Here is a 24,786-nt window from a genome sequence, read left to right as displayed (position 1 = left end):
GTGATTACTATTGATATTGGAAAAGTACCATAATCTTATATTACTTGACAATCAAACATAATAATATAAGTAATATAATATGACATTATTGGAGTAATTGAGGATAACCTCTAACCAAATGCACCCTCAGCGTTATTTGAAAGTATTAAACCAATAAAACTCTTGAGATTATTAGAAACTCTTGTGATATCTCTTTTTAAGAATTCTCAATTGGAATCCTATTCATTAAATTTTCTTTGATTTTATTTTGGTATAATATAAATCTCTTATACAAACAAATAATATTCAAATAATCGAAAGAGCCAAGTATAAAAACAGTAATCAGTACCCTCTACTTAGCTTCACTGTCACTACCATTCAAGCATGAACTTGTCCTTTATCCAATTTCATCATTGAATTTTTTAGGTGTCTTTCTGGTTTTTGTCATGAACCATTCAAGTCTCTGCAAGCTCTAAAATGGTCTTTATGAAGATTTCTCTATTTTGCAAGGGTGGAATAGAGGAAATTAATCCTAGATGTTGAATAAAATCAATATAGAAATGGGATTCTGTATCATTAATTAAAATCTCTACAAAATTTTATTTGAAGAGTTCAATATGCTATTCAAACGGTAAAATCTACGATTGATTCGGAAGGGAGTGGTCCTGTAAGGATAAAGCCACTAACGATCTTCTAGACCTGCACACAAAAGAAAAGTGAACACGAAGCTCATGGGAGACACCGGTGTGGTGTCTGTCATAGGCACTCTGACACTCAAGTCAGCAAGACTGAAAGATAATTTAGGGAGGGTTGAGAGCACGAAGGTTATCGAGAATGGCTGGTTAGGGCACAATAATCATCGTAGAATGGCCGGAGCACAGCTCAACGAGATCATAGGAACTAGAACTACGTCAAGGAGAGACAAAGGTTCTTGAGAGCAAGATCTTAAGAGTAAGTGAGAAGCATTTGGGATTGAGTGAATAATGAGAGGATGTACCTTTGTTTATATAATAAGCCATGAAGGCTTGAATCCTAATAAAACTATGAGTTCTACTAGTTTAGGAGTTTGAGTAAACAGGAAAGTTGTATAACTTATCCACCTACCATTAAGAGTTCTAATTTAGGTAAGATTAAAAATCTTGGATAAGTTAAAAAGTGTGTGGGACTCTGACTCTTATTCTGGAATAGTCATGGGCCAATGGGCTGGAGCCCAATTAGGGTTATGGCAAGGCCCAAGTCGTTGTGGATTAGAATAATCCCATTCGTTTAAATAGCCCAACTCGTGTAATGGAGGCCCAATGGGAATTAGCCATGGCACCGGGCCATGTAATGATTATTTCATGTTTGGGCCTAACAAGACCTGTTATGATTTTTTGCCCATAGAGCTGTCATATTGCTTTAAATTGTTCATTGCCAATTTCATTCATAATGAGGTGAATATTTGGAAAACTTAAGTGTCTTGCCTTGTAGAGAAATTCTAAAACCAGTAAACAAATGGTTGAAAGAAACTAATAGAGAAGCCAATAGTCATTGATCTTTTATTAAACAACCCCGATAAATAATAATACAAAAACCACACTTCTCTAATCAACAATGAGCATCATCCTCAAACGGAAACTGGAAAAGAATATTGTTATTTGTCAATAATACTACAACAGACTAAAAAAATCTCAGAAGAAGACTCAGAATTTAGCGATTGTTGAAGCACACGATGCGACGAAGAGAAGGAAGAGAACAAAATGAATAGGTGTTCTTCTGATGCCTCCATCAGATGAATCTTGTGTTGTTGATGTAGACGTCGATCCTGCAATTGCCCAACCATTATATCAATTTACATTCTTTACCATAAATAGTTTGTTCTCACGTCCTAATATTAATTTTATCAGGATTATGCTTATAGAATGTTGGATTCATCTTATGGGACTGAAATAGTATTTTACAACACAGATTTAATGGTATATATGTATAATCCTGACAAAATTATATGTCCTTCTGATTCATCTCATGGAACTAAAATGTCTAATGGAAGTATATATGCATGATCCTGGCAAAATTATATAAGATGTCCTAACTAGAGAATAAAATGTGTTAGTTGTTTCTTATGTTTGTACCATACCTGAGGCCGGCGGCGTAGTTGTATTTGCAGAACCTGAAGAAGGGCTTGTCGTTGATGGAGAACCTGGAGGTGAAGCTGCGGGAGTAATGGCTTCTGGTAAAAGAAAATCAAAACCCAGTTAATGTTAACAAACAAATCCCTGGTTTAAACTCAAAAAGGGCCATATATTCTGAGCAAAATTAAAGTTGATCATACGTTTACACTGGTCAATTGAAGAAGTTTGAACTTGACAGGCATCAGGAAGGGAAAGAGCAATGGTTCGGTTAATATTGATCCCCATTGAAGGAACACTGCCGTTGAGAGCAGCGCAAAGGCAATCCGGGGAAGATTTCGCGACGGCTCCGAGCTGAGAGCAGCAAGAATTTGAAGGGGTCGATGAGTTTCCCGTAAGGAAGTTGAGGCAAGGCGCCATGCTTGTGAGCACATCGTTGCAGTTTGAGTTTGACTGAGCCATGACTCCACCCCAAAACATGGCCGCCAGGACCAGGACTAGAGTCATCTGGAGCCCTCTGGAAGCCATGAAAATGATGGGAATTGCTTGTAAAATTGGGTTTGTTGGTTGGGAAATTGGGAGATTTTTGAGTGTTTGGTGTTGGAAAAAGGAAAGGAAGAGAAGGGGTTATATAAGGAAAGGTTTTCTCGAGAAAATTTAAATTTTTTATAGATTGCTTAAGGATTTGTTTGTTTGTTCTTTACATAATTTATTCGTCCAAGATCTATTAACTATGAAACACACCACCAAGATTATTAAAAAGTCTTAAGCCTCTTGAGATTGCTAATAGAATTTAAAAACATTATATTCAATAATTTTAATGATAAAATCATTCTTGAAATAAAATGAAATCTTTTTTTTTTATTGTTGTTTTATTATTTTATATATAGAACATGATTAGAATGGTATTTCAAAGGATCTTGATTTAATTTTGAACTTTTCTCAACTACTCACTAGATTTGCATTTTCTTCATCCCATGCAAAAAATGAAGAAGAATCTTTAGTATTTAAAATGTGAAATAAAACTTTCAAACTAAATGCATGTTCTTCGATCATTTTCTAAATGAATGTAATTTTAAATTGACACAAGTTAAAATATATCCTTAGAATACACGTTATGATCATTAAAAAAATTTCTTTATTTCAAACACTTTATGTAAAAAGACAAAAAAGGAAATTTCCAAAACATTAATATTGAGATATTAGACATTTTTATTAAATAGTCAGCCTTACATTTAACAATTATCTTACTTTACAACAAATAAATTCGAACTATGACACTATTAGAAGTTTATTAATCAAACTCATTAAGGGTTATGGGTTACTTTACAACAATTGGTATTTTGTCTGTAATTTCCAATTTAAAAAATCATTAATGGGGTGTACATATAAATTTCGTGAAGCTTCAATAACACCACTTTATATTTAGATCTAAAAATAAAATTTATATTCCGACAATGAACAAAGAACAAACTTGATACAAGCTATTAAGATTTTTAAAGAGGGAAGACCGACGAGCCTTTTGGTAGCAGAATGTTAGATTTTGGTAATTGAGATTGATCGAAATTTGACTTAGAATGGGCGATTGTGTAAACCCTAATCGCAAGATTGCCAGTGATTAGCGAGGTCGACGAGAGTAGAATTTGATACGTGATGATCGAAGAAGAGAATGTTGGTGGTGGTGTGGGGTCGCAACGATGTCAAAATCAAAAACAAAATATAAATTTAGATAATAAAGTGATATTTAAAAAGTCGACGAGTAAAAAAATGTTATCAAGTCATTATTTGGATGAGAAAAAGTTGTTAACTCCGGTAAAGATGAATAGTGTCACAATTTATCATTTTTTCCTCTTCATATTTCCCGCTTTTCGTACTCCTTCCTGATTAATTAAATACTTATATTTATTTATATGCCATAGTTTAGTTTTAGAAGTCAATATATTTAAAAATAAAACAAATTCTACCATATTTAAAGTATAGATATATACTATATTATACTTTAAAAAAATTACAAAATGTGAAACTAAACTTATAATGACATGAACTATGCTACTTGTTATGTGTAATATAAAAGTTTCAAAATTATTAATTGAATTAAATTCAATTATGAATGAATATGTTAAAGTTCATTAATTATATCTTAGGTTTAATTAACAGTATTAGAATTAAAAATTTTGAAGATTAATTGTAGTTTTATATCAAACATAAACTTATACAATATTTTAAACACATGTAGAGATGATAAAATATTTCATATACTATTTATGAAAATAAAAATAAAAATAAAAAAGCGAAGAAATTAAATTTCTTGAAGGGCATAATTGCAAATAAAAAAAATCTTATATTTGCTATATTTGAAAGGGAAGATGGATGATCAATCAAAAAATCTATACCTTTCGAATTCTAATTTAGAAACAATTTTTTGGTAGAATTAAAATGTTAAAGCTTTTAACTTAAAATTTTCAAAATTCAAGGGGGCACGTGCCCCCCTTGTGTACAATATAAGTCCGACACATCAATGATGTCAAATATATCAAGTTTGTATATAAACTGAAGTAACACAATATGTATGAATAAGTAGGTGTAAAAAATCAAACTTTATAAATCTCCAACGTAAATATGAAGGAATAATGTATAATATATACATCACAAAGCNATAACAGAGGTATCACCTCCAAGTGTCGCCATTAAAGATATTGTGGATGGCTTGCTCTGGATTTCGCCGCATGCAAAGACTTTGGCAATAAAGTCTGTTTATAGCCACATATTCTGTTTGGAGGTACTTTAATTTTTTGTATTCAATACTTCGTTTATCCTATGAGAAAGATACTTAATATATTTGTACCATAGTTTGTTGTGCTAATCATTTTTTTCGCTATGTTTGTGCAATCCTGTTAAAGTAGAGTTCAAAGGCTCGGCAAACTTGCCTTATTTTCATCTGTTTTGGAGCACATAACAGAAAAGAGAGTTTTTGGCTGTGCAGTTTTAAGACTAGATTTCTGCATTTTTTTTCTTTCCATGGTTAATGCCTTTTACATGCTTAAAACAAATGTTTATAATTTCCATTTACTTGCTTTTCAGTTTGAGTTTTCATATAAAAAGGAGCCAATTTATGAAGGAGAGATTTGTGAATGCTGCAAATCTGTTCCCATATCGTGTTGGCGGCAATGCATAGAGAAAGTTGAGATCAAATATACAAGTTACAAACAAATAAAAGGGTATGTTTTTGAGGGTGAAGAGATTTGGGAGATGACGGATTGTCTTACAGGGTTGACCACAAGTCATTAGATATGTTTCTTACTTAAAGGTCATTATTTTATGGATTGAATTACATTATTTACTTTCCCTTTGAAGTTATTGATAAGGGATTATTTCCAATGAGCCAATGTTAAATACAGGAAATAATGGGTGTGCTTGGTTCCATATTTCTATCCATATTTCCAATCATATTCTCCGAATATTGTTTGGCACATTACTTGAGAAATATTATTATATTTTTTAATTACTTTTAGAGCCCTTAAGTTTATTAATTTCATTAAATACTGCAAAAAAAAAGTTTCAAAATTAACAAAAACATCTCCATCGACCCATACTTGTCAGATTCCCGCAACCACCATCGATGGTAGCTGGAGTCTATCACAACAGCCTACACCACGACCGGAATTAGCTAGCAATTCACTGATGACGGCAAAAGAAATGGTTGCCATTGACGGTCAACGACAGCCAAATCTTGGTCATCGTTGACCGACAATGATGGCCAAAGATGGACTTTTGCGGTCATCGACGACTATATCTAGTCGTAGATCTGACATTTTTCGGCCAGATATATGGTCGATCTAGTTGAAAAATGTCATTTCGATGTCATACCCATCAGATCCAACTGGTATGTGTCGTTATACAATTTTCTGGCCAGATTCCAACGGTAGCAGTCGAAATCTGGCATTGTAAGTGGTGGGGGTGTTTTTGTCATTTTACAAAATTTTTATATATTGGGGTGTTTAGTTAAATTAGCAAACCTATGAGGTTTTTCCATAAATTTTTAAATTTTACTTCGTAATACTCCCTTATTCAACTACCCAATATTAGTCTATATTGAGTTTCTTATTACTTTTGCTGTCAAATCAACCAGTAGAGAGAGGCGCATTACCATACTTGTATGCTTCCCAGACACTGAGGGAGAGGTGCATTACAATAACCTTATTAAAAATGGGAGCATATGGGTTGATTCGGATCAATATTAAACTATTAACTGTATGCTCATTCAATACTTACTTTTCCCTAGCTTCAACATCTCCTAGCAAATGGAATTTTAAAAATCAATAGAGATTGGCTAACAACCTAATTTTGCAAATTTTTTCTGACTATCCTGACATGACGACTCATAATTAAATAGGCGAAACTTATTGCGAATTGACCAATTAAGAGTTATCACGTAGGAATTATGAGATAACGTTTATAAAATTAGATTGTAAGTATAGTATTGTCTTTTGAACAAAAGAATACCTTATTCCTCCGAATCTCACAATGGGTTGTATAAGGACCATTACATGTGACCGTTAAACCATGCAAATTCACTTTCAATGTAGTCACATATAACTTATGCGTTAACCTAGGTGAATAATAACAATTACGTGATGAAATTGGATGCAATTTACAATATACATATACTTTGATAGTTTAATTAAAGTATGTTAGACTATGCTTAAAATTCACAACATAGTAATATGATCATAGGCATCACCAATCATCCAGTTTTTAATAAATTCAAGAAATAAAATTCACAAAAAAGATATAAACCTTAAGATTATTAAATGAAACATTTTAGTTTGTGCATAGTCCTGCAAGAAGACAATCCATCTTTCCCAAATCTCTTCACCCTAAAAAATATATCGTACCATTTTATTTGCACATTATAAGTAAGCTTAATCTCAACTCTTTTTATGCGTTGCAGTCAACATGATAAGAGAATAGATTTCCTCATCATAACCAAGACATATTTTGTCATAACTCGTTCCTACAAAGAAAAAAAGTGTAACGGTAATAAACTTATGAGAAATTATTTGTAAAAGGGAAATGATTTTTAGTCCTCGTCTAATTGATTTTCATCCCCCAAGGTTAAGTATACCTCTTTTATGATTAAAAAAATCTTTTTAAATCTTATGTAAGAGCATCTCCAAATGACTTTTTATATCTTTATTATAAAGAGTTTATCCATAAAAATAAGAGTCCAACTGACTCTTTATCTTGAAAATATAAATTAGAGAGTGAGTTTAATTTTTCATATTTAGAGAGTCAAATTTCACTCTTTATCCTAATTTTAATTAATAAACTACAAGTTCATATGCATTTTATTTATTAATTCTCTCTCCCATCAAGTCTCTTTCTTAAAAATAAAGAGCATCTTCATTAAATTTAAAGAGTCTATTAGATTTGAATAAAAATTGTGTTCTTTATATTTTAAAATTAATGAAGATGCTCTTTATTTATATGAAAGACGCTCTTCAAAATAAAGAGCACCACTGGAGATGTTCTAATACTGAAAATAACTTTTTATGCTTAATTAAGTTTATTTCCCCAATTTCAAACTTAATTAAGTTTTTTGTTTTAGAAAACATTTCCCAAATTAAACTTAATTTGGTTTTTTCTTTGCACTTTTTTTCACCTTATGTCCTAATTTCAACTTATTTTATCTTCTTCATAATCAAATTCATCCCATTATGTTTTTCAAAGTTTTATAGTATTATATATTCATCAAAAAAACAAATATTTAAAATAAAACAAAACGTTTCAATGATTGTGAACATTTAGGATTAGATTATGAAAATTTAGGGTTAGGGTTTATGTATGATTAAATGTTAAAAATTGAAACAAAAGTATAAAACAGTACATGAGTGTATTTAAAAATTAAAATGTTATTTCTTTTAATTTAAATTTAAGGTTAAATTTGTAAATGAAGATTCTTGAACTAATTTGAGAGAAAGTGAATGAAAAATCAGAAGAAAAGTGTAAAGAGGGCTAAGCACAAGCTGTAGCTGAAGAAAGGAAAAAAAAAGTGTGACTTAATTGCTAACTGATTGTATTTCTTGTTACTACTGAAAAACAAACAGTAACAGCCCCTTATATAGAGACTGGGATTAGTACAAAAATGATGCGTTTTATTTACTTACAATCTTTACAAAAAACACCCTTTCTTGCTTTTATTTCTAATATTCCCCCTTAAACTAAAGTGTCCAAGACACTTGTCACATAGCTGCTCATTCTTATACTTAATATTCCCCCATAAACTACACGGTCAATGAATGCTCCAGCAAACTTTTCCAGTCATACATCATACTAGAAATATTTTGTTAATTCTCAGAGACAAATCCATCACTATTTCCCATTCGCATACCAGCAACAATAGCATGTCAATGTCCCTTTATCAACATTCTTGATTAGAACAAACCATATAAGAGAACCAAACTCAACACCTTAACCTTCCAACATACTACACAATCTCAATCATGATTATCCAGAAACACCAATGTACACCAGCAACAAAAAGATTAACCAAGCAAATGGCATAGAAGCTGCAGTCAACATATCAGCAACAAATTAAACATTTTGATCATCCAACAATAGAAAAAATTATGCAGGCATTAAGCAGATAGTAGATAAACAAACTCAACACTTTAACCTCCCAACATACTACATAACCTCAATTCTGATTATCCAGACCACCAGTGCATATTAGCAACCATATTCTAATTATCCAGACCACCAATGCATATCAACAACAGATTAAGTACTCAACAACTGAAAAAAGAAAAACCATTCTGATCATACAGAACACCAATGCACTCAGCAATAGATTAAAAAACACTGTGATCATCCGGCAACACCAATGCACATCAGCAACAGAAAAATTAAACAAGTATTACTCAGGTAGCACAGAGGTCACATTTAGTTTGTCTTTTAAATAAGTGAACTGATTGCAGGGAAGAGCTTTAGTTAAGATATCTGCCACTTGATATTTAGAAGCCACATATTGAAATCTCACTTGCTTCTTTGCCACCAGATCTCTAACATAATGCACATCAATTTCGATGTGCTTCTCCTAGCATGAAATGCAGGATTCGAAGACAAGGCTCCAGCACTCATGTTGTTACACCAAATAACTGGACAACCATTTACCAAGATACCTATTTCTTCAAATAAATTTCGAATCCATACAAGTTCTATAGATGCTGTGCTTAAAGACCTGTATTCTGCTTCTGTAGATGATAAAGAGACCGTTTTTTGTTTCTTTGAACTCCACTGGACCAGATTACCACAATGAATATAGCATACCTACTGGTAGACATTCTATCATCCATATCACTGGCCCAATCTGCATCAGCATATGCTTCTTCTAAGAAATCTATAGTAAACAAAAGACCATGGTTTAGAGTGCCTTTTATATACTTAAGCACTATCTTGCAGGCTGTCCAGTGATTAACAGTAGGTTGTTGTAAAAATTGACTTAATTTGTTCAAAGCAAAGGAAAGGTCAGGTTTGGATAAAGTTATGTACTGCAATTCCCCAATGATGCTTCTGAACAATGAAGGCTAATCTAAAACAACAGTATCTTCCTTCCCTAATCGAACTCCAGTAGCCATAGGTGTATTACAGGGCTTTGATTCATGCATACCAGCCTTTACTAATAATTCTTGAGCATATTTGCTTAGTGTCAACAACAGTCCCTTGCTATTTCTATTGACTTCAAAACCAAGAAAATAGTTCACAGGACCAAGTGTTTTTAAAGCAAAACTATTGTTCAAATCAGTCACCACTTCATCAATCAATTTCTTATTATTACCAGTCACCAAAATATCATCTACATAGACTAGTAAGTAAACTATATGAGAATCCTTCTTATAAAAAAATAGACTAATATCAGAAGAGTTCTGAAATCCCCAACAAAGAAGAGCAGTTTTTAACTTCTCAAACCAGGTTCTTGGAGCCTGTTTAAGGCCATATAAGGCTTATGTAGTTGGCACACCTATTCAGGCTAAGATAAATCAGTAAAATCTTCTGGTAGAGTCATAAACACTTGTTCAATCAACTCTCCATTAAGAAACGCATTGTTGACATCTAGTTGCTTCATTTCCCATTCATTATAAATAGCTAGAGATAAAATAATCCGAATAGTTGCTGCTTTAACTACAGGTGAGAAGGTCTCAAAATAATCAAGGCCAGGGGGTTGTTGAAACCCCTTGGCCATAAGCCTAGCCTTATACTTGGATAGTGAACCATCTGAGTGAAGTTTGGTTTTAAAAACCCACTTACCACCAACAACATTCATCCAGCTTCATAGGGTACAAGAGTCCAGGTTTGGTTCTTCAACAATGCTTGATATTTAGCCTACATGGCTTCTTTCCACTCAGGAGTTTGTAAGGCTTCTATAATGGATTTTGGTTCAGGTAAGATATTGTTGGTAGATAAATGAGCTTGGGGTGGGTTATAGTGAGACCACAACTCTTAGACCTAGTAATCATTGGATGGGCATTTTCAGTTATGATAGAAGGTTGAATAGGTTGAATAGAGGCTGTACAAGGTGCTATGGGAAGTACAACTTCAAGGTGAATTATAGGATTGTGTGTGGTTGTAGCTAGTACTTCAGAGATACCTATGGGAGAGGAGAAACGAGGAGAATCAATATTAGGGAAGGCTTCTTTTGGAGAAGAAAAGCTACAGTCCTGAACAAGTGGTGTAATGGAATCTGTGGATCTGAGAGAATCATTCTGACATATAACAGAATCTGAAGTGAGTTCTTAGATATTGAGGAGGGTTGTGGAAGAGGCCAGAATTGAGGAATAATATTAAACCAGAAGATACAGTAGTGGAAGAGGCAAGTTTTGCAAAATGAAATCTTGTTCTGAATGGAAAATCTGTCTCTTGAAATTTCAATTGTTTCATTATAAACACTCGGCCAGAGGCATTCATACATTTGTACCCTTTATGATCAAGACTGTACCCTAAGAACAGACACTTCTTAGCATGGAAAGATAGCTTATGTTTTTGGTAGGGTCAAAGAAATGGATAACAGGAGCAGCCAAACACTTTCAAATCTGTATACTTTGGTGACTGCTTGAATAATGTTTCATAGGGTGAAATAAATTCTATAGCAGCTGAAGGAAGCCTATTTAGAAGGTATACTGCTGTGCTAAACGCAGACCACCAAAATTTTAGGGGCATGGCAGCATGAGCAAGTGAAGACAGTCCATATTCAGTAATAGTCCTATGTTTTATTTCCACTCTCCCATTTTGTTGATGAAGATATGGATAAGGATGTCTAAACTTAATACCATGTTTTTGTTAATAACTAGAAAAAGGTCTGAATTCTCCTGCCCAATCTGTTTGCAAACACTTAATTTTTGCATCCAGTTGTTTCTCAACAAAATAGTGAAACTGAATGAACACACTAAATGCTTCTGATTTTAGTTTTAAGGGATAAATCCAAGTGTATCTACTAAAATTATCAACAAAAATAATATAGTATTTATAAACTTCTATGGACAGAAAAGGTGCAGGCCCCCATAAGTCAGAATAGACTATTTCTAATGGTCTAATAACCCTAGAAGTAGAAACTGGAAACTGACACTGCTGTAGCTTTTCATATTGATAGGCGTCATAGAAAAAATGTTTATTTTCAGAAGCAGAATGTTTTACATGTAGTATGTCAAGTACATTATGTAGAATGTTCTGATTAGGATGACCTAGTCTTGCATGCCAAAGAGAAATAACATTCAATGACTCATCAAAAGCAAAATTCTTAGACTTATTAGTAGTAGAACAATCACTATCAGAATTGTGACAAAATTCTGAGAACTGCTCTTTATTCGATAGATATGAAGTAACTCCATAGGAAGTAAATTCTGAGGAACCTGAGTATTCAGACTGAAAAGTAGAACCAGCAGTGGAGCTGCCAAGTGATGGCAAAGTGAGTTGGTAGAGACCATCCTTCACTACCCCTTGTAAGAGCACAACCTTGCTGTGTTTATCCTTTATTAAACAACAATCAACATGAAATTCCACAATCACATGATTATCCTTAGTGATTTGAGATATGCTCAACAGATTTTTTGCAATATGGGGCACACACAAAATGTTCTACAGATGTAAAATCCTATTAGAATCAGTAAAGGGTAGTAGTAGTATACCTGTGTGGAATAGATTGACCATTACCAACCTGGACTTGAGATCCTTCCTGATAAGGTGACTTCAACATCAGATTAAGGACATCTGCATTCATATGGTTTGATGCCCCAAAATCCATGTACCAGGATTTATCAGCAACTGTTTGTGGCGCTGCAACAGCTTGTGAATTTGAAATTAGCAGCACAAGTGCAGCAGATAGTTGCCCCATGGTTAAGTTGTTGGTAGAAGTCACAGGACCAGACTAAGGAAAGAACTGAAATTCAGGCACTTGTGAATGATATCCAGGTGTAGTGGGACTTGGTGAAGAACCTCTAGTACCACTAATGGCTGAGAAATCATGACAACCATCATAGGAGCTGACAACATTTTTTGGTTGTAGGAAATTTGCTGCATAAGGAGCTTGAGCTTGAGCAGCAGAATCATGAGAACTTGCAGAGTATTGTTGAGTATTGGTAATAGGAGGACATATGGGTGAGTTAGCTGGTTGGATTGGAGAACGGTTGTGAGGTTGAAACCCATGATAGTCATAGTCAAACCGATGGTAACATTGCAGAGCTGAATGACCAGGTTTGCCACACACTTGACAAACTAGTCTAGGCCTAAAATAGCCTCTACCATGACCTCTGTCTCTCATTCCATTGTTATTAAACTGAAAACCACTGGTAGGGGGATATTGGGCAGTAGCAAGGTGAGGTGATACAACAATGTACATGGCCAGATTAGGAGGCTGTTAAGTATACCCTTCATGATGTGTATATGTCATATTCAGTTGAACTAAAGAGTCAGACCCAGGATTCTAAAAAAATGCCTCCTCTAGGACCAAACTTTTGAACTAGTGAAGTGCTACTAAAATTCTGAATTTGTGACGCATTATTTGGATCAATCAAAACTTGCTTAGCAGCTAGTAAAGCAGAGGTCATTTGCTCATGAAAGCTGGTCATTACATTGTTATCTTTTTCAATAAGCATCTAATGTTTATGTAACAGTAATTATGCTTCCTGAATAGTGGTATTGCTACTGTTAGCAATAAGGTTTGCTACCATGGCATCACATTCTGGACCTAAACCATCCAGAATATATAACAGTAACTCTTCTTCTCCAATTTGAACCCCACTTGCTACCAACTCATTGACTATTTCTTTCATCCGCAAAATGTATTCATTAACACTCATGGACTCTTTTTTGGTACTTTGCAACAAATGTCGTAAGTGCAGAGTCCTAGCCTTAGAGAATGATTGAAAATACAACTCTAATGTGTTCCAAATCTCATACGCACTTATACACTTGGCTACATGTCTAAACATGGATTTCGAAATAGAAGACACTAACCAGCTCACTAAAAATTGATCAGTTTTCTTCCAATCAAAGTATTTTGGATTAGGTTTCTTAACAACTTGTTCAGAATCAACCATTTTCTCAACTATAAACATAAGAGGACATGGATTCACATGTGTTACAAAGCCGTCGAGCTCGTAAGAGGCAAGTGCAGGTAGAGTCTAAGATCTCTAGTAACTGTAGTTCTTTTCCCCTGATTTGACTGAAAGAGTTGGAAGTGAAGAGTGGGCTACTGAACCCATGCCCTCGCACTGTCAATTTGCTCTTTAACAACCTTCAAACTAGAATCCAAGATCTCAGAAGTCAGATTCGCCATGGACGTGTGTCTGTGGCTCTGATACCATGAAGATTCTTGAACTAATTAGAGAGAAAGTGAACGAAAAATCAGAAGAAAAGTGTAAAGAGGGCTAAGCACGAGCTATAGCGCTGAAGAAAGGAAAAAAAAAAGTGTGACTTAATTGTTAAATGATTGTATTTCTTGTTACTACTGAAAAACAAACCGTAACAGCCCCTTATATAGAGACTGAGATTAGTACAAAAATGATGCGTTTTACTTACTTAAAATCTTTACAAAACACACCCCAAGTATACTTACAAAGTTTATAGAAAACACCCTTTCTTGCTTTTATTCCTAATATTCCCCCTAAAGTGTCTCAGACACTTGTCACATAGCTGCTCACTCTTGTACTTAATATTCCCCATAAACCGCACGGTTAATGAATGCTCCAACAAACTTTTCCAATCATACATCATACCAGAAATATTTCGTTAATTCTCAGAGACATATCCATCACTATTTCCCATTCGCATACCAGCAACAATAGCATTTCAATATCACTTTATCACCATTCTTGATTAGAACACACCATATAAGAGAACCAAACTCAACACCTTAACCTTCCAACATACTACACAATCTTAATCAGTAATATATATATAAAAGTAAGGTTGGTAAGCATTATTTTCTGTTACTCAGCTAACAAGAACACCATTTATCTTCTGGTGATTTCAGATGATGAAGAAGATATGCTTAAGCATTATTTGGCTGAGAAATCTAATTCATAGGTATTTTTGCCCCATTTGAGGAGATGATTAAGTGAAATGAGAGTTTTTCTATAATCATCTTCTTGTGGGTTCCTCACCAGTTTTTCAACATAATGAAGCAAGTTGAATATTATGGCTTTAGCTTCTTCCAGTGTAACCATGACCATTCCACCAATCTTGACGAAAGAAATTCATGTTGAACTCCAAAATGGGGGAATGGTATGCCAGGCTTTTTGCCATGTTTTAAAGACAATATTACTAGTTTGAGCGAGAGTTATTGGAATGGAAGGAATAAGAAGATGTTCTGGTAGATCTGATATCCTGTCCACCCTATCAATACTCTCTTCTTCCTCTTATCATTACCTTTATTTAGAATCCGAAGAAGGTTTGAAATAGGAAAACAAGAGATAATGATAAGATAATAAATACCCTTTACACAAACAATCTCTGTTCTGGAAATATTTACTGACTCCTTTATCACCTGCCTACGCCCACACCAACCCCACCAAGCCAACCCACCACAAACAACACCATGGCCAAGTACAAGGCCCCAAAACCAGCCACTACAACACACCTAAAATGGGGGAGAAAGCAACCTAGATGGAATGTGTTATGCTTGGAAAAATAGGGTTTATGAGGAGCCCTGTCAGTGCAAGAGGTCAGAGCTTAAGTAAATCTTGCAGCCACGTCGCGTGCTGACATGAGCAGCATGTTCCTGCCAGTGCAATGGGTGAGCACCAGAGTTACGAACCCACTCCCAGATTCAATAATCATTACCTCAATTCATCTTATTATAAATAGAGAGCTCCTCTCTCGTTTGTGGGATTAGCTAATTTCTCTCTAGAATTGCATACTTTCTCTCTCGTGCAATCATTTGTAAGTCAGCTCGCTGAATGCGAACTGACCTCATATATTAATACAACACCAGTGGACGTAGGATTCGCTTGCGTAAGCATCCAAACCACTTTAAACATTGTTTCTCCATCTTTTATTCATTTCAATCTCCCATACATGTGTGTCTTCTGAGTCAACTCAGCATTTCTCATATGCGTTTAGTTGGTATTAAAATCACGCATCAACAGAAGGAAACAGAACAATCAACCCAACAATCAAAGCAGACCCAAAGAAGCCCGATTCAAACAGCTGCAACCACAACCGGGAGGAGGGGAGAGGACCGCCTTCTCAAAATCTGGCTAGCAATAGGAACTTGCAGAAGAAAAGAGTGATTAGTAATATAAAAATTTTAAACTTACCCCCATCAACTTGAAACTCATCCAGAGAATAACTTAACAGCAGCCAAAAGTCATTGAGTGTGTTGAAGAGTTTAATTCTCCATCATAATCCGTAAATAGCCTTCCGATTGGAATTGAACAATCCAACCACACTGATGAGTTTTGGTTTGAGATTATAGCAAAAAAGCCGGTTAGCAAATATGTTGAAAGAATAGTATTCCCATAGTTCTATCTAACTGGATTGATGGTAGATATACTATTAAAAAACACACATGATATTGAAGAATATTATTGTTGAGGGAGTTTTCGACTCCAATGAGGATTAAGTTGAATTATTGGTTTGTATATTCTTTTAGACTTATAATTTATACGAAAATAAATAATTAGGTAAAATTAAAATATTACGAAGAGCTGTAATATAATAAATAAAATTTCAAATATTTATTATTTCATTTGATATTTCTTAATAGAATTATAATTAATATTCTTCAAACGTGTAGCTTATCAAATATAATTTAACGTATAAGTCATATGTGTTATATAAGATAAAATTTCCATTTGTTAAATATTCTATTTATGTTAACGATAAACAGAATATAGACTATAGACTATTACCCTTATTTCCATGATAAAGTCGAATAACATTTTAATTCCCAATATTATGAATATAGATATTACCCTTATTTCTGAGAGCTTAACAACATTTGACCCATTTTCACCGTCAGATATTTCAAAGTGATAACAGTAAAATAAAGTCTTGTTGGTTGTTGACTCTGGGTTTTTTTGATTTAATTTTTATATATTTTTTTTTTCCTTTGATGTTTTCATCATGAATTTGTGACTGTGGAGCTAGAGATGATAGATGAACTTGTTTGAATAATTTGGAGTTGATGAATTTATTTTATTGTATTCTTTATTAATTTTGCATGGAATTAGAAAATAGTCAGAATTAATGGGGAGGTAGAGATGGAGGTGGAGGATAAATTATGGATGGAGATTAAACTGTGGGTGATAAGTTGTTAGTTATTGAAACTAAGGATGGTGAATGATAAATCACCAAACATAGGGGTACAATATGTCATTTAACCTTCGAAGGGCGTAAAGCCTGTTTTAACTGTACCATGCTGTGTTGCAACTGGAGTTGGATTCTCACAGCAGCTAGAATTGGAAGAGGAAAAGGAGTCTCTGGGAACCCGTATATTTTCTTTAGTTCCTTCAATTCTGTGGATAAAGAAAACCATAATCGTCAGATCTCTGCTGCATCCCCAACAGAAGATTGTTTGCTTGCTGCAAGGTATTATTCCACATACTTTCGTTTCTACCGTTAATTCCTTTTTATTCAAATTTGTTGTTTGGTTTCAATGTTGCTATGCGGGATGAAATATTTATAGAAAGATGATGGAAACAAATCTTCAGGTTATATATATTTGGTTCAGAATATAAACATGTTATAATCTTTCAGGTAAATATGGTACGGGAAGAGAGTATGTTGAGGGTGGACAGGATATCTGATTTACCAGAACATTTATTACATCACGTCTTGTCATTCCTTTCCTTCCAACAAGTTGCTCAAACTTGTATTGTGTCTAAAACATGGGAAAAAGCATGGCATACATTCCCCATTCTGGCGTTTGATTATGATTTCTTTGAACGAGATATCTGTAATTTCCCCATTTTGGAGTATGATTCCTCTTTATTTGAGCCCGATATGCAGTATTTGGCCCTTTTTATTCACCCTTATATGAATTCGGACAATAGGCTAAAAGGTGAGCGGAGAAGACGAATGTTGTTCTACGCATACTTATTAAATTATATGGAGGGAAGTCTGCGAAATCGATACAATGAGATGGTAACTATAGAGAAACTCACAATTGAGTTTATAAATTTAACAGAAATCTTCTCATCAGTCATAGATCGTTGCCTTGGTTATGCACTAGGATGTAATGTCAAAGAGCTTTGTTTTAAGTTAGGTTACATTCATATCCCTGATTATGGTAAAAAAAGGATTTACCTTTTGCCCCAAATGGTTCTATGTGCAGAATCATTACATGTCTTAAACATATCGGGCGCTAAGCTGGAGTCACCAAAAAATGTGAAGTTATCTTTTTTGCGAAAATTATCACTGCACTGTGTTTTAGCAGCTGAGGGAGTCATTGAGACTATTATTGCTGGATGTCCTTTGTTGGAGGATCTATCAGTTTGTTATAGTCGAGGTTTTAAAAGTCTAAAGTTATTTGGTCTTCCTAAGCTGAATAAAGTTGAAGTAGAGGAGATGAGCAATCTTGAGCGGCTGGAGATGAAAGCCTTTAATGTCCAAGTATTTAGTATCGCTTGGTCGGACATCCCACGTCATCTTGATATAACCCTTTGTAAGAATCTTATTTCTTTAAAGTTTAGGCGGACTTCTTCGATAATGGATGAGTGGCTGTGCGACCATATTTCTAAATTTCCACTCCTCGAGTGCTTATACTTTGATCATTGTTCCAGGTTGAGGAGTATTAAAATTTCAAGTTTCTCTCTTAAGAGATTACATATTTATTTATGTGAAAGGTTGGTTGAAGTTAAACTTGAGACTCCTAATTTAAGTGTATTTCACTATGAGGGTGACATAATATCATTCTCTTTAGATGATGATTTCACTCTATCAGAGAGTGCTAGTCTTTGTTTCTTCTCAAAAACTGAAATGGACACTGAGTGGTATTTCAAATATATTGAACTCCTTAGAAAATTCCATACTCTTTCCAAGGTATTGAATCTGATGACTGAAAGGGGTGAGGTATGTCTTTTCTTTTGGACTTATCAAGCTATTTGTTATTATATATCCTGAAGCTCTTTTTTTTTTTTTTTTTAATTTTCCTTTTCAATTTCTTTTGTCAAGAATGTGATCTTTCCGGTGGCATTGAGGCAAACCATATCACCTCTATTTTGTGGTATGAAGCATTTCGAGCTTATAACAGTGGTATCACCTCCAAGTGTCGCTATTAAAGATATTGTGGATGGCTTGCTCTGGATTTCGCCGCATGCAAAGACTTTGGCAATAAAGTCTGTTAACAGAAACAGATTCTGTCTGGAGGTAATGAATTAATCTACTTTTTCGTATTCAATACTTCATTTATCCTATGAGAAAGCTACTTAATATATTTGTACCATAGTTTGTCGTGCTAATCATTCTTTTCGCTATGTTTGTGCATTACTGTTAAAGGAGATTTTCCTCTAATGGTAATTACGTAAATCTTTAACCCCTTAATTTTAGTTTGTAGTAATTGCCAAAGGGAGAAAATTTTGTCCCTTTTTAAATAAAAAAAAAAAAAAAGGAATGTTTCTTAGTCTTTTCGGTTTGTAGGATATTTAATAGATCCCGAAGATTAGTTGAAATACGTATAAAATTGTCTGAACATCCTAGTTATAAAAAAAAAAAAAAAAAAACATAACTAAAATGAACAGTGAAATTCTCAATGCAGATGTAAAAGCTCTATTCATAAAGTTTGATGTTGAACCCTTTAAAAATTTGTAAAGAAGACAAATGAAGCACAGGTTTGTTATGCAACGGAAACATAAACTCTAACGCTAGCTTATTGAATATAATAATACAAGTAGTAAAGCATAAATAAATTGCCAAAATTAAATGCAAAAATAAAGAATACCAGGAATTAACGAGGTTCAGTATTAAAACCTACGTCCTCGGGCGCTGCAAACGGAAGCTCCACTATCTCCAAAACAATATTACAAATATTTGGGCAATACAACAAATACCCAAAACAAAGGGGAGATCCAACAAAACTTACAAACTAAAGGGTCCTTAAAGAAAGAACCCTAAACAAAAGAAGTATAATGGAATTACAACTTGGGATACAATTAACATTGATTTAGGTCCTTATATATAGGCCCCAAAAGTTTCCCACTTTTCATTCNCAATGCATAGAGAAAGTTGAGATCAAATATACAAGTTACAAACAAATAAAAGGGTATGTTTTTGAGGGTGAAGAGATTTGGGAGATGATGGATTGTCTTACAGGGTTGACCACAAGTCGTTAGATATGTCTCTTACTTAAAGGTCATTATTTTAGGGATTGAATTATATTATTTACTTTCCCTTTGAAATTATTGATAAGAGATTATTTGATTTATTTCCAATGAGCCAATATTAAATACAGGAAATAATGAAATAATGGGTGCGTTTGGTACCATATTTCTACCCATATTCCCAATCATATTCCTCAAATATTGTTACTTGAGAAATATTACTATATTTTTTAATTACTTTTACACCCTTTAAGTTTATTAATTTTATAAATACTCCTAAAAAAAGTTTAAAAATTAACAAAAACACCCTCATCGACCCATACTTGTCAGATTCCGACAATCACCATCGGTGGTAGCCAGAATCTATCACAACGGCCTACACCATGATCGGAATTGGCCAGTAATTCACCGATCTGACCTTTTTCGACTAGATCCACTGTCAACGACGGCCAAAGAAGTGACCATCATTGATAGTCAACGACAGTCAAATCTTGGCCATCGTTGATCGATAATGATGGCCATATCTTTGGCCGTCACTGACAGCCAAAATGAACTTTTGCAGTCATCGATGGCCACATCTGATCGTAGATCTAGCCTTTTCCTTGGCACCATCTCCTTTAAAAAACAATAGAGACTGAATAACAACTTAATTTTACAATTTTTTCTTACAACCCTGACGTGTCGGCTTGCAATTGGATAAGCGAGACTTATTGTAAATTGACCAATTACGAACTATCACGTCGGGGTTGTGAGAGAAATTTTATGAGATTGGGTTGTAAGTATATTATTATCTTTTGAAAAAAAGAATACCTTATTCCTCCGTATCTCACAATGGGTTGTATAAGAGCCATTACAGATGACCGTTAACCATGCAGATTCACTTTCAACGTAGTCAATATAATAACAATTACGTGATAAAATTGGATGCAATTTACAGTATATACATTAACACTTCTCACAACTAAAACAATTCATATGACTTAAGCCCTTTAACTGACTATACCAAACTATGCAAGATGTGACATTTTATAGTATAATTTGATAGTTTAATTAAAGTATGTTAGACTATNTAACAGTGGTATCACCTCCAAGTGTCGCTATTAAAGATATTGTGGATGGCTTGCTCTGGATTTCGCCGCATGCAAAGACTTTGGCAATAAAGTCTGTTTATAGCCACATATTCTGTTTGGAGGTACTTTAATTTTTTGTATTCAATACTTCGTTTATCCTATGAGAAAGATACTTAATATATTTGTACCATAGTTTGTTGTGCTAATCATTTTTTTCGCTATGTTTGTGCAATCCTGTTAAAGTAGAGTTCAAAGGCTCGGCAAACTTGCCTTATTTTCATCTGTTTTGGAGCACATAACAGAAAAGAGAGTTTTTGGCTGTGCACTTTTAAGACTAGATTTCTGCATTTTTTTTCTTTCCATGGTTAATGCCTTTTACATGCTTAAAACAAATGTTATAATTTCCATTTACTTGCTTTTCAGTTTGAGTTTTCATATAAAAAGGAGCCAATTTATGAAGGAGAGATTTGTGAATGCTGCAAATCTGTTCCCATATCGTGTTGGCGGCAATGCATAGAGAAATTTGAGATCAAATATACAAGTTACAAACAAATAAAAGGGTATGTTTTTGAGGGTGAAGAGATTTGGGAGATGATGGATTGTCTTACAGGGTTTACCATATGTCGTTAGATATGTTTCTTACTTAAAGGTCATTATTTTATGGATTGAATTACATTATTTACTTTCTCTTTGAAATTATTGATAGAGATTCTATCATTTCCAATGAGCCAATATTAAATTCAGGAAATAATATTAGTCTATATTGAGTTTCTTATTACTTTTGCTGTCAAATCAACCAGTAGAGAGGGGCGCATTACTGTACTTGTATGCTTCCCAGACACCGAGGGAGAGGTGCATTACAATAGCCTTATTAAAAATTGGAGCATATGGGTTGATTCGGATCAATATTAAACTATTACTGTATGCTCATTCATACTTACTTTGCCCTGGATTCAACATCATCTGGTCAACGGAATTTTAAAAAGTAACAGAGATTGGTTCTTACCATTTTGACGTGACGGTTTGTAATTAGATAGACGAGATTCATTATGAATTGACCAATTACGAGATATCACATTAAGATTGTGAGAGAAAATTTATAAGATTGGGTTGTAAATGTAGTACTATTCCTCTGTGTCTCACAATGGGTTGTATAAAGACCATTACATATAACCATTAAACCGTGCAAATTCACTTTCAACGTAGTCAAATATAACTTATGATTCAGTCATTGTCCCTTGGTTATAATGTTCTCTTCGCGTCTCGCGGTGTTGGGGTGGCCTTGTTCGATGATTTTGCATGCTTGATGGTTATTGCCATCAGGGTGTGTTCGTTTGGCATGACTGCTTCCAAGTGAACACAACGGGCGTGTGAATCGAGGGATAGACACAATTTGTCTAGGCGTTGCGAGCATCTCATCATGTCCGGGATCACCGTACGCATCTCTTGCACTATGATACACAGGCTGATAAACCTGCAGGGCGAGGTGCACAAGAGAAAGTGTTAACCTAGGTGAATAATAATAATTACGTGATGAAATTGGATGCAATGTACGATATATACATTAACTCTTCCCACAACTAAAACAATTCATATGACTTAAGCCCTTTAACTGACTATACTAAACTATGCAAGATGTGACATTTTATAGTATAATTTGATAGTTTAATTAAAGTATGTTAGACTATACTTAAAATTCACAAAATAATAATATGATCATCGGCATCAACATTCATCCAGTCTTTAAATAAATTCAAGAAATAAAATTCACAACAAAGATATAAACCTTAAGATTATTAAATGAAACATTTTAGTTTGTGCATAGTCCTGCAAGAAGACAATCCATCTTTCCCAAATCTCTTCACCCTATAAAATATATCATACCGTTTTATTTGCACGTTATAAGTAAGCTTAATCTCGACTCTTTTTAAATTTCATCATGATAACCAAGATATATTTTGTCATAACTCGTTCCTACAAAGAGAAAAAGTATAACGGTAGTAAACTTATGAGAAATTATTTGTAAAAGAAAAATGATTTTTAGTCCTCGTCTAATTGATTTTCATCCCCCAAGGATAAGAATACCTCTTTTATAATTAAAAAAATCTCTTTAAATCACTTGTAATACTGAAAGTAACCTTTTAAGCTTAATTAAGTTTATTTCCCCAATTTCAAACTTAATTAAGTTTTTTGTTTAGACAATATTTCCCAAATTAAACTTAATTTAGTTTTTTCTTTGCACTTTTTTTCACCCTATGTCCTAATTTCAACTTATTTTATCTTCTTCGTAATCAAATTCATCCCGTTATATTTTTCAAAGTTTTATAATATTATATTTTCATCAAACAAATAAATATTTAAAATAAAACAAAATGTTTCAATGATTATGAATATTTAGGATTAGATTATGAAAATTTAGGGTTAGGGTTTATATATGCTATAGATTTTTTCAAGTTTTTTTATATTCAAAGTTAAAAAAATAATAATAATAAATTTTCAAGTATTTTCTCAAAGAGAACTTCGATGTTTCACGTAAAAATTTGCACTCAAAATTAAAAAATTATCGAAATAATATATTTTATTGAACTGGTTGAGATCAAAGCTTCTGTAATATGAAAGAGTCAAAAGAGAACAAAAGGCTGAAAAGTCAAGTCATAGAGCTGATGGAGTACACGCATGAGAAAAAGCTAGAATATTTTTAAGTTACTTGAGCAAGTTTAATTCTCCAACCCCATATAAATTCAGCAATAACAATCTGTTGTTTCTCAAACAAGTGCTGCAGCAGCAGCCAACCATTAGCCATGTCTGTGAAGAAGACTCTTTCTTTGAAAAGCAAAAGCAAGAAGAAGAGAAGCTGGGAAGAAGATTACGGGAACTCTTCGAAACGCAGCGTTTCGATAGCTGTTTCTCCTTCAGGGAGATATCTATAGAGCCTGAAGGTTCATCTCTGAGAGACGTGGACTCAAATGAGTTGAAATCTAAGATCGTGAGGTGGGCGAAAGCTGTTGTTGCTATGCCCGCCAAGTCAGTGGAAAATTCGGAAGCTCAAGAGGTAGTGACAAGTCTGGAGGTGAAAACTCTTGAGAACATAATTCTTTAAGCTGGAGGTTGAGGTACATTTTGTTGTTATTTTTACGATGAAAACCATGTGATTCAATTCGTTTTCAGTATGTATTATCTCCATTCTTTGAGGCTGCTGGTATGTACATGAGCTTGTCGAAGATTGAATGGTGGATTGATTCAATGAAAGATTACAGAAAAGCTAGAAGATGAGATGAAACTACAATTAGAAAGTGAGAAAGTGATGCAGACAAAAGTAAAAAACTGAGAAACAGAGGGTGTCCTTTTTTTTTTTTTTTTTTTTTTTTTTTTGTCAGCTGTGTAGGAAATATTTCATTCAATATATAATTCTTTTGATCTCTTCTTTTCATGATATTCTTTACTGTTTCATTGTGTTATTAAAAATATGATCAAGGTTAAAGAGGAAATTTCATAATGTATTTAAAAACTTGCTATCATTACTATAAAGGTAATATAAGTTTATAATCCAATCTTATAACTTTCTTTACAACCTCAACATAATAAACGGCATTAGTTAACCGCAAATAAATGTTTACTTGATATAGGTGTCTCGCCATCCATTTGTGAGTTGTCACGTGAAATTGTAAAAGTAAATTGTAAGATTGGATATTGAGCAAATCTTTATCCTTTTCAAAAGTAAGCCAAATCCATTTAAACTACTCCGTTGGAGCTGCAGATAGCTTGCATGTTGAGAACTGATTCTCAATTCTTAAACTTATATCAAGAAAAAATTTC

The 24,786-nt window shown here is 33.7% G+C and overlaps 1 protein-coding gene across 1 annotated transcript; it reads right to left on the bottom strand.

The window, feature by feature from the left end:
- Window positions 1–1,497: 1,497 nt before the first annotated feature.
- LOC116112970 (non-specific lipid-transfer protein-like protein At2g13820) lies at window positions 1,498–2,840 on the bottom strand. The gene is made up of 3 exons (XM_031399093.1): window positions 2,291–2,840; window positions 2,096–2,188; window positions 1,498–1,783 (listed from the first exon to the last, which is right to left on the bottom strand). Exons 1-3 carry the CDS (start codon window positions 2,613–2,615, stop codon window positions 1,662–1,664), a joined length of 540 nt encoding a protein of 179 aa, XP_031254953.1. The 5' UTR covers window positions 2,616–2,840; the 3' UTR covers window positions 1,498–1,661.
- Window positions 2,841–24,786: the final 21,946 nt, after the last annotated feature.

Source organism: Pistacia vera, unplaced genomic scaffold, assembly GCF_008641045.1.
Source record: "Pistacia vera cultivar Batoury unplaced genomic scaffold, PisVer_v2 Contig671, whole genome shotgun sequence".
In the NCBI taxonomy this organism is placed as follows: domain Eukaryota; kingdom Viridiplantae; phylum Streptophyta; class Magnoliopsida; order Sapindales; family Anacardiaceae; genus Pistacia; species Pistacia vera.
Note: the sequence above shows the minus strand (reverse complement) of the source record. Positions and strands in the feature narration are given on the sequence as shown.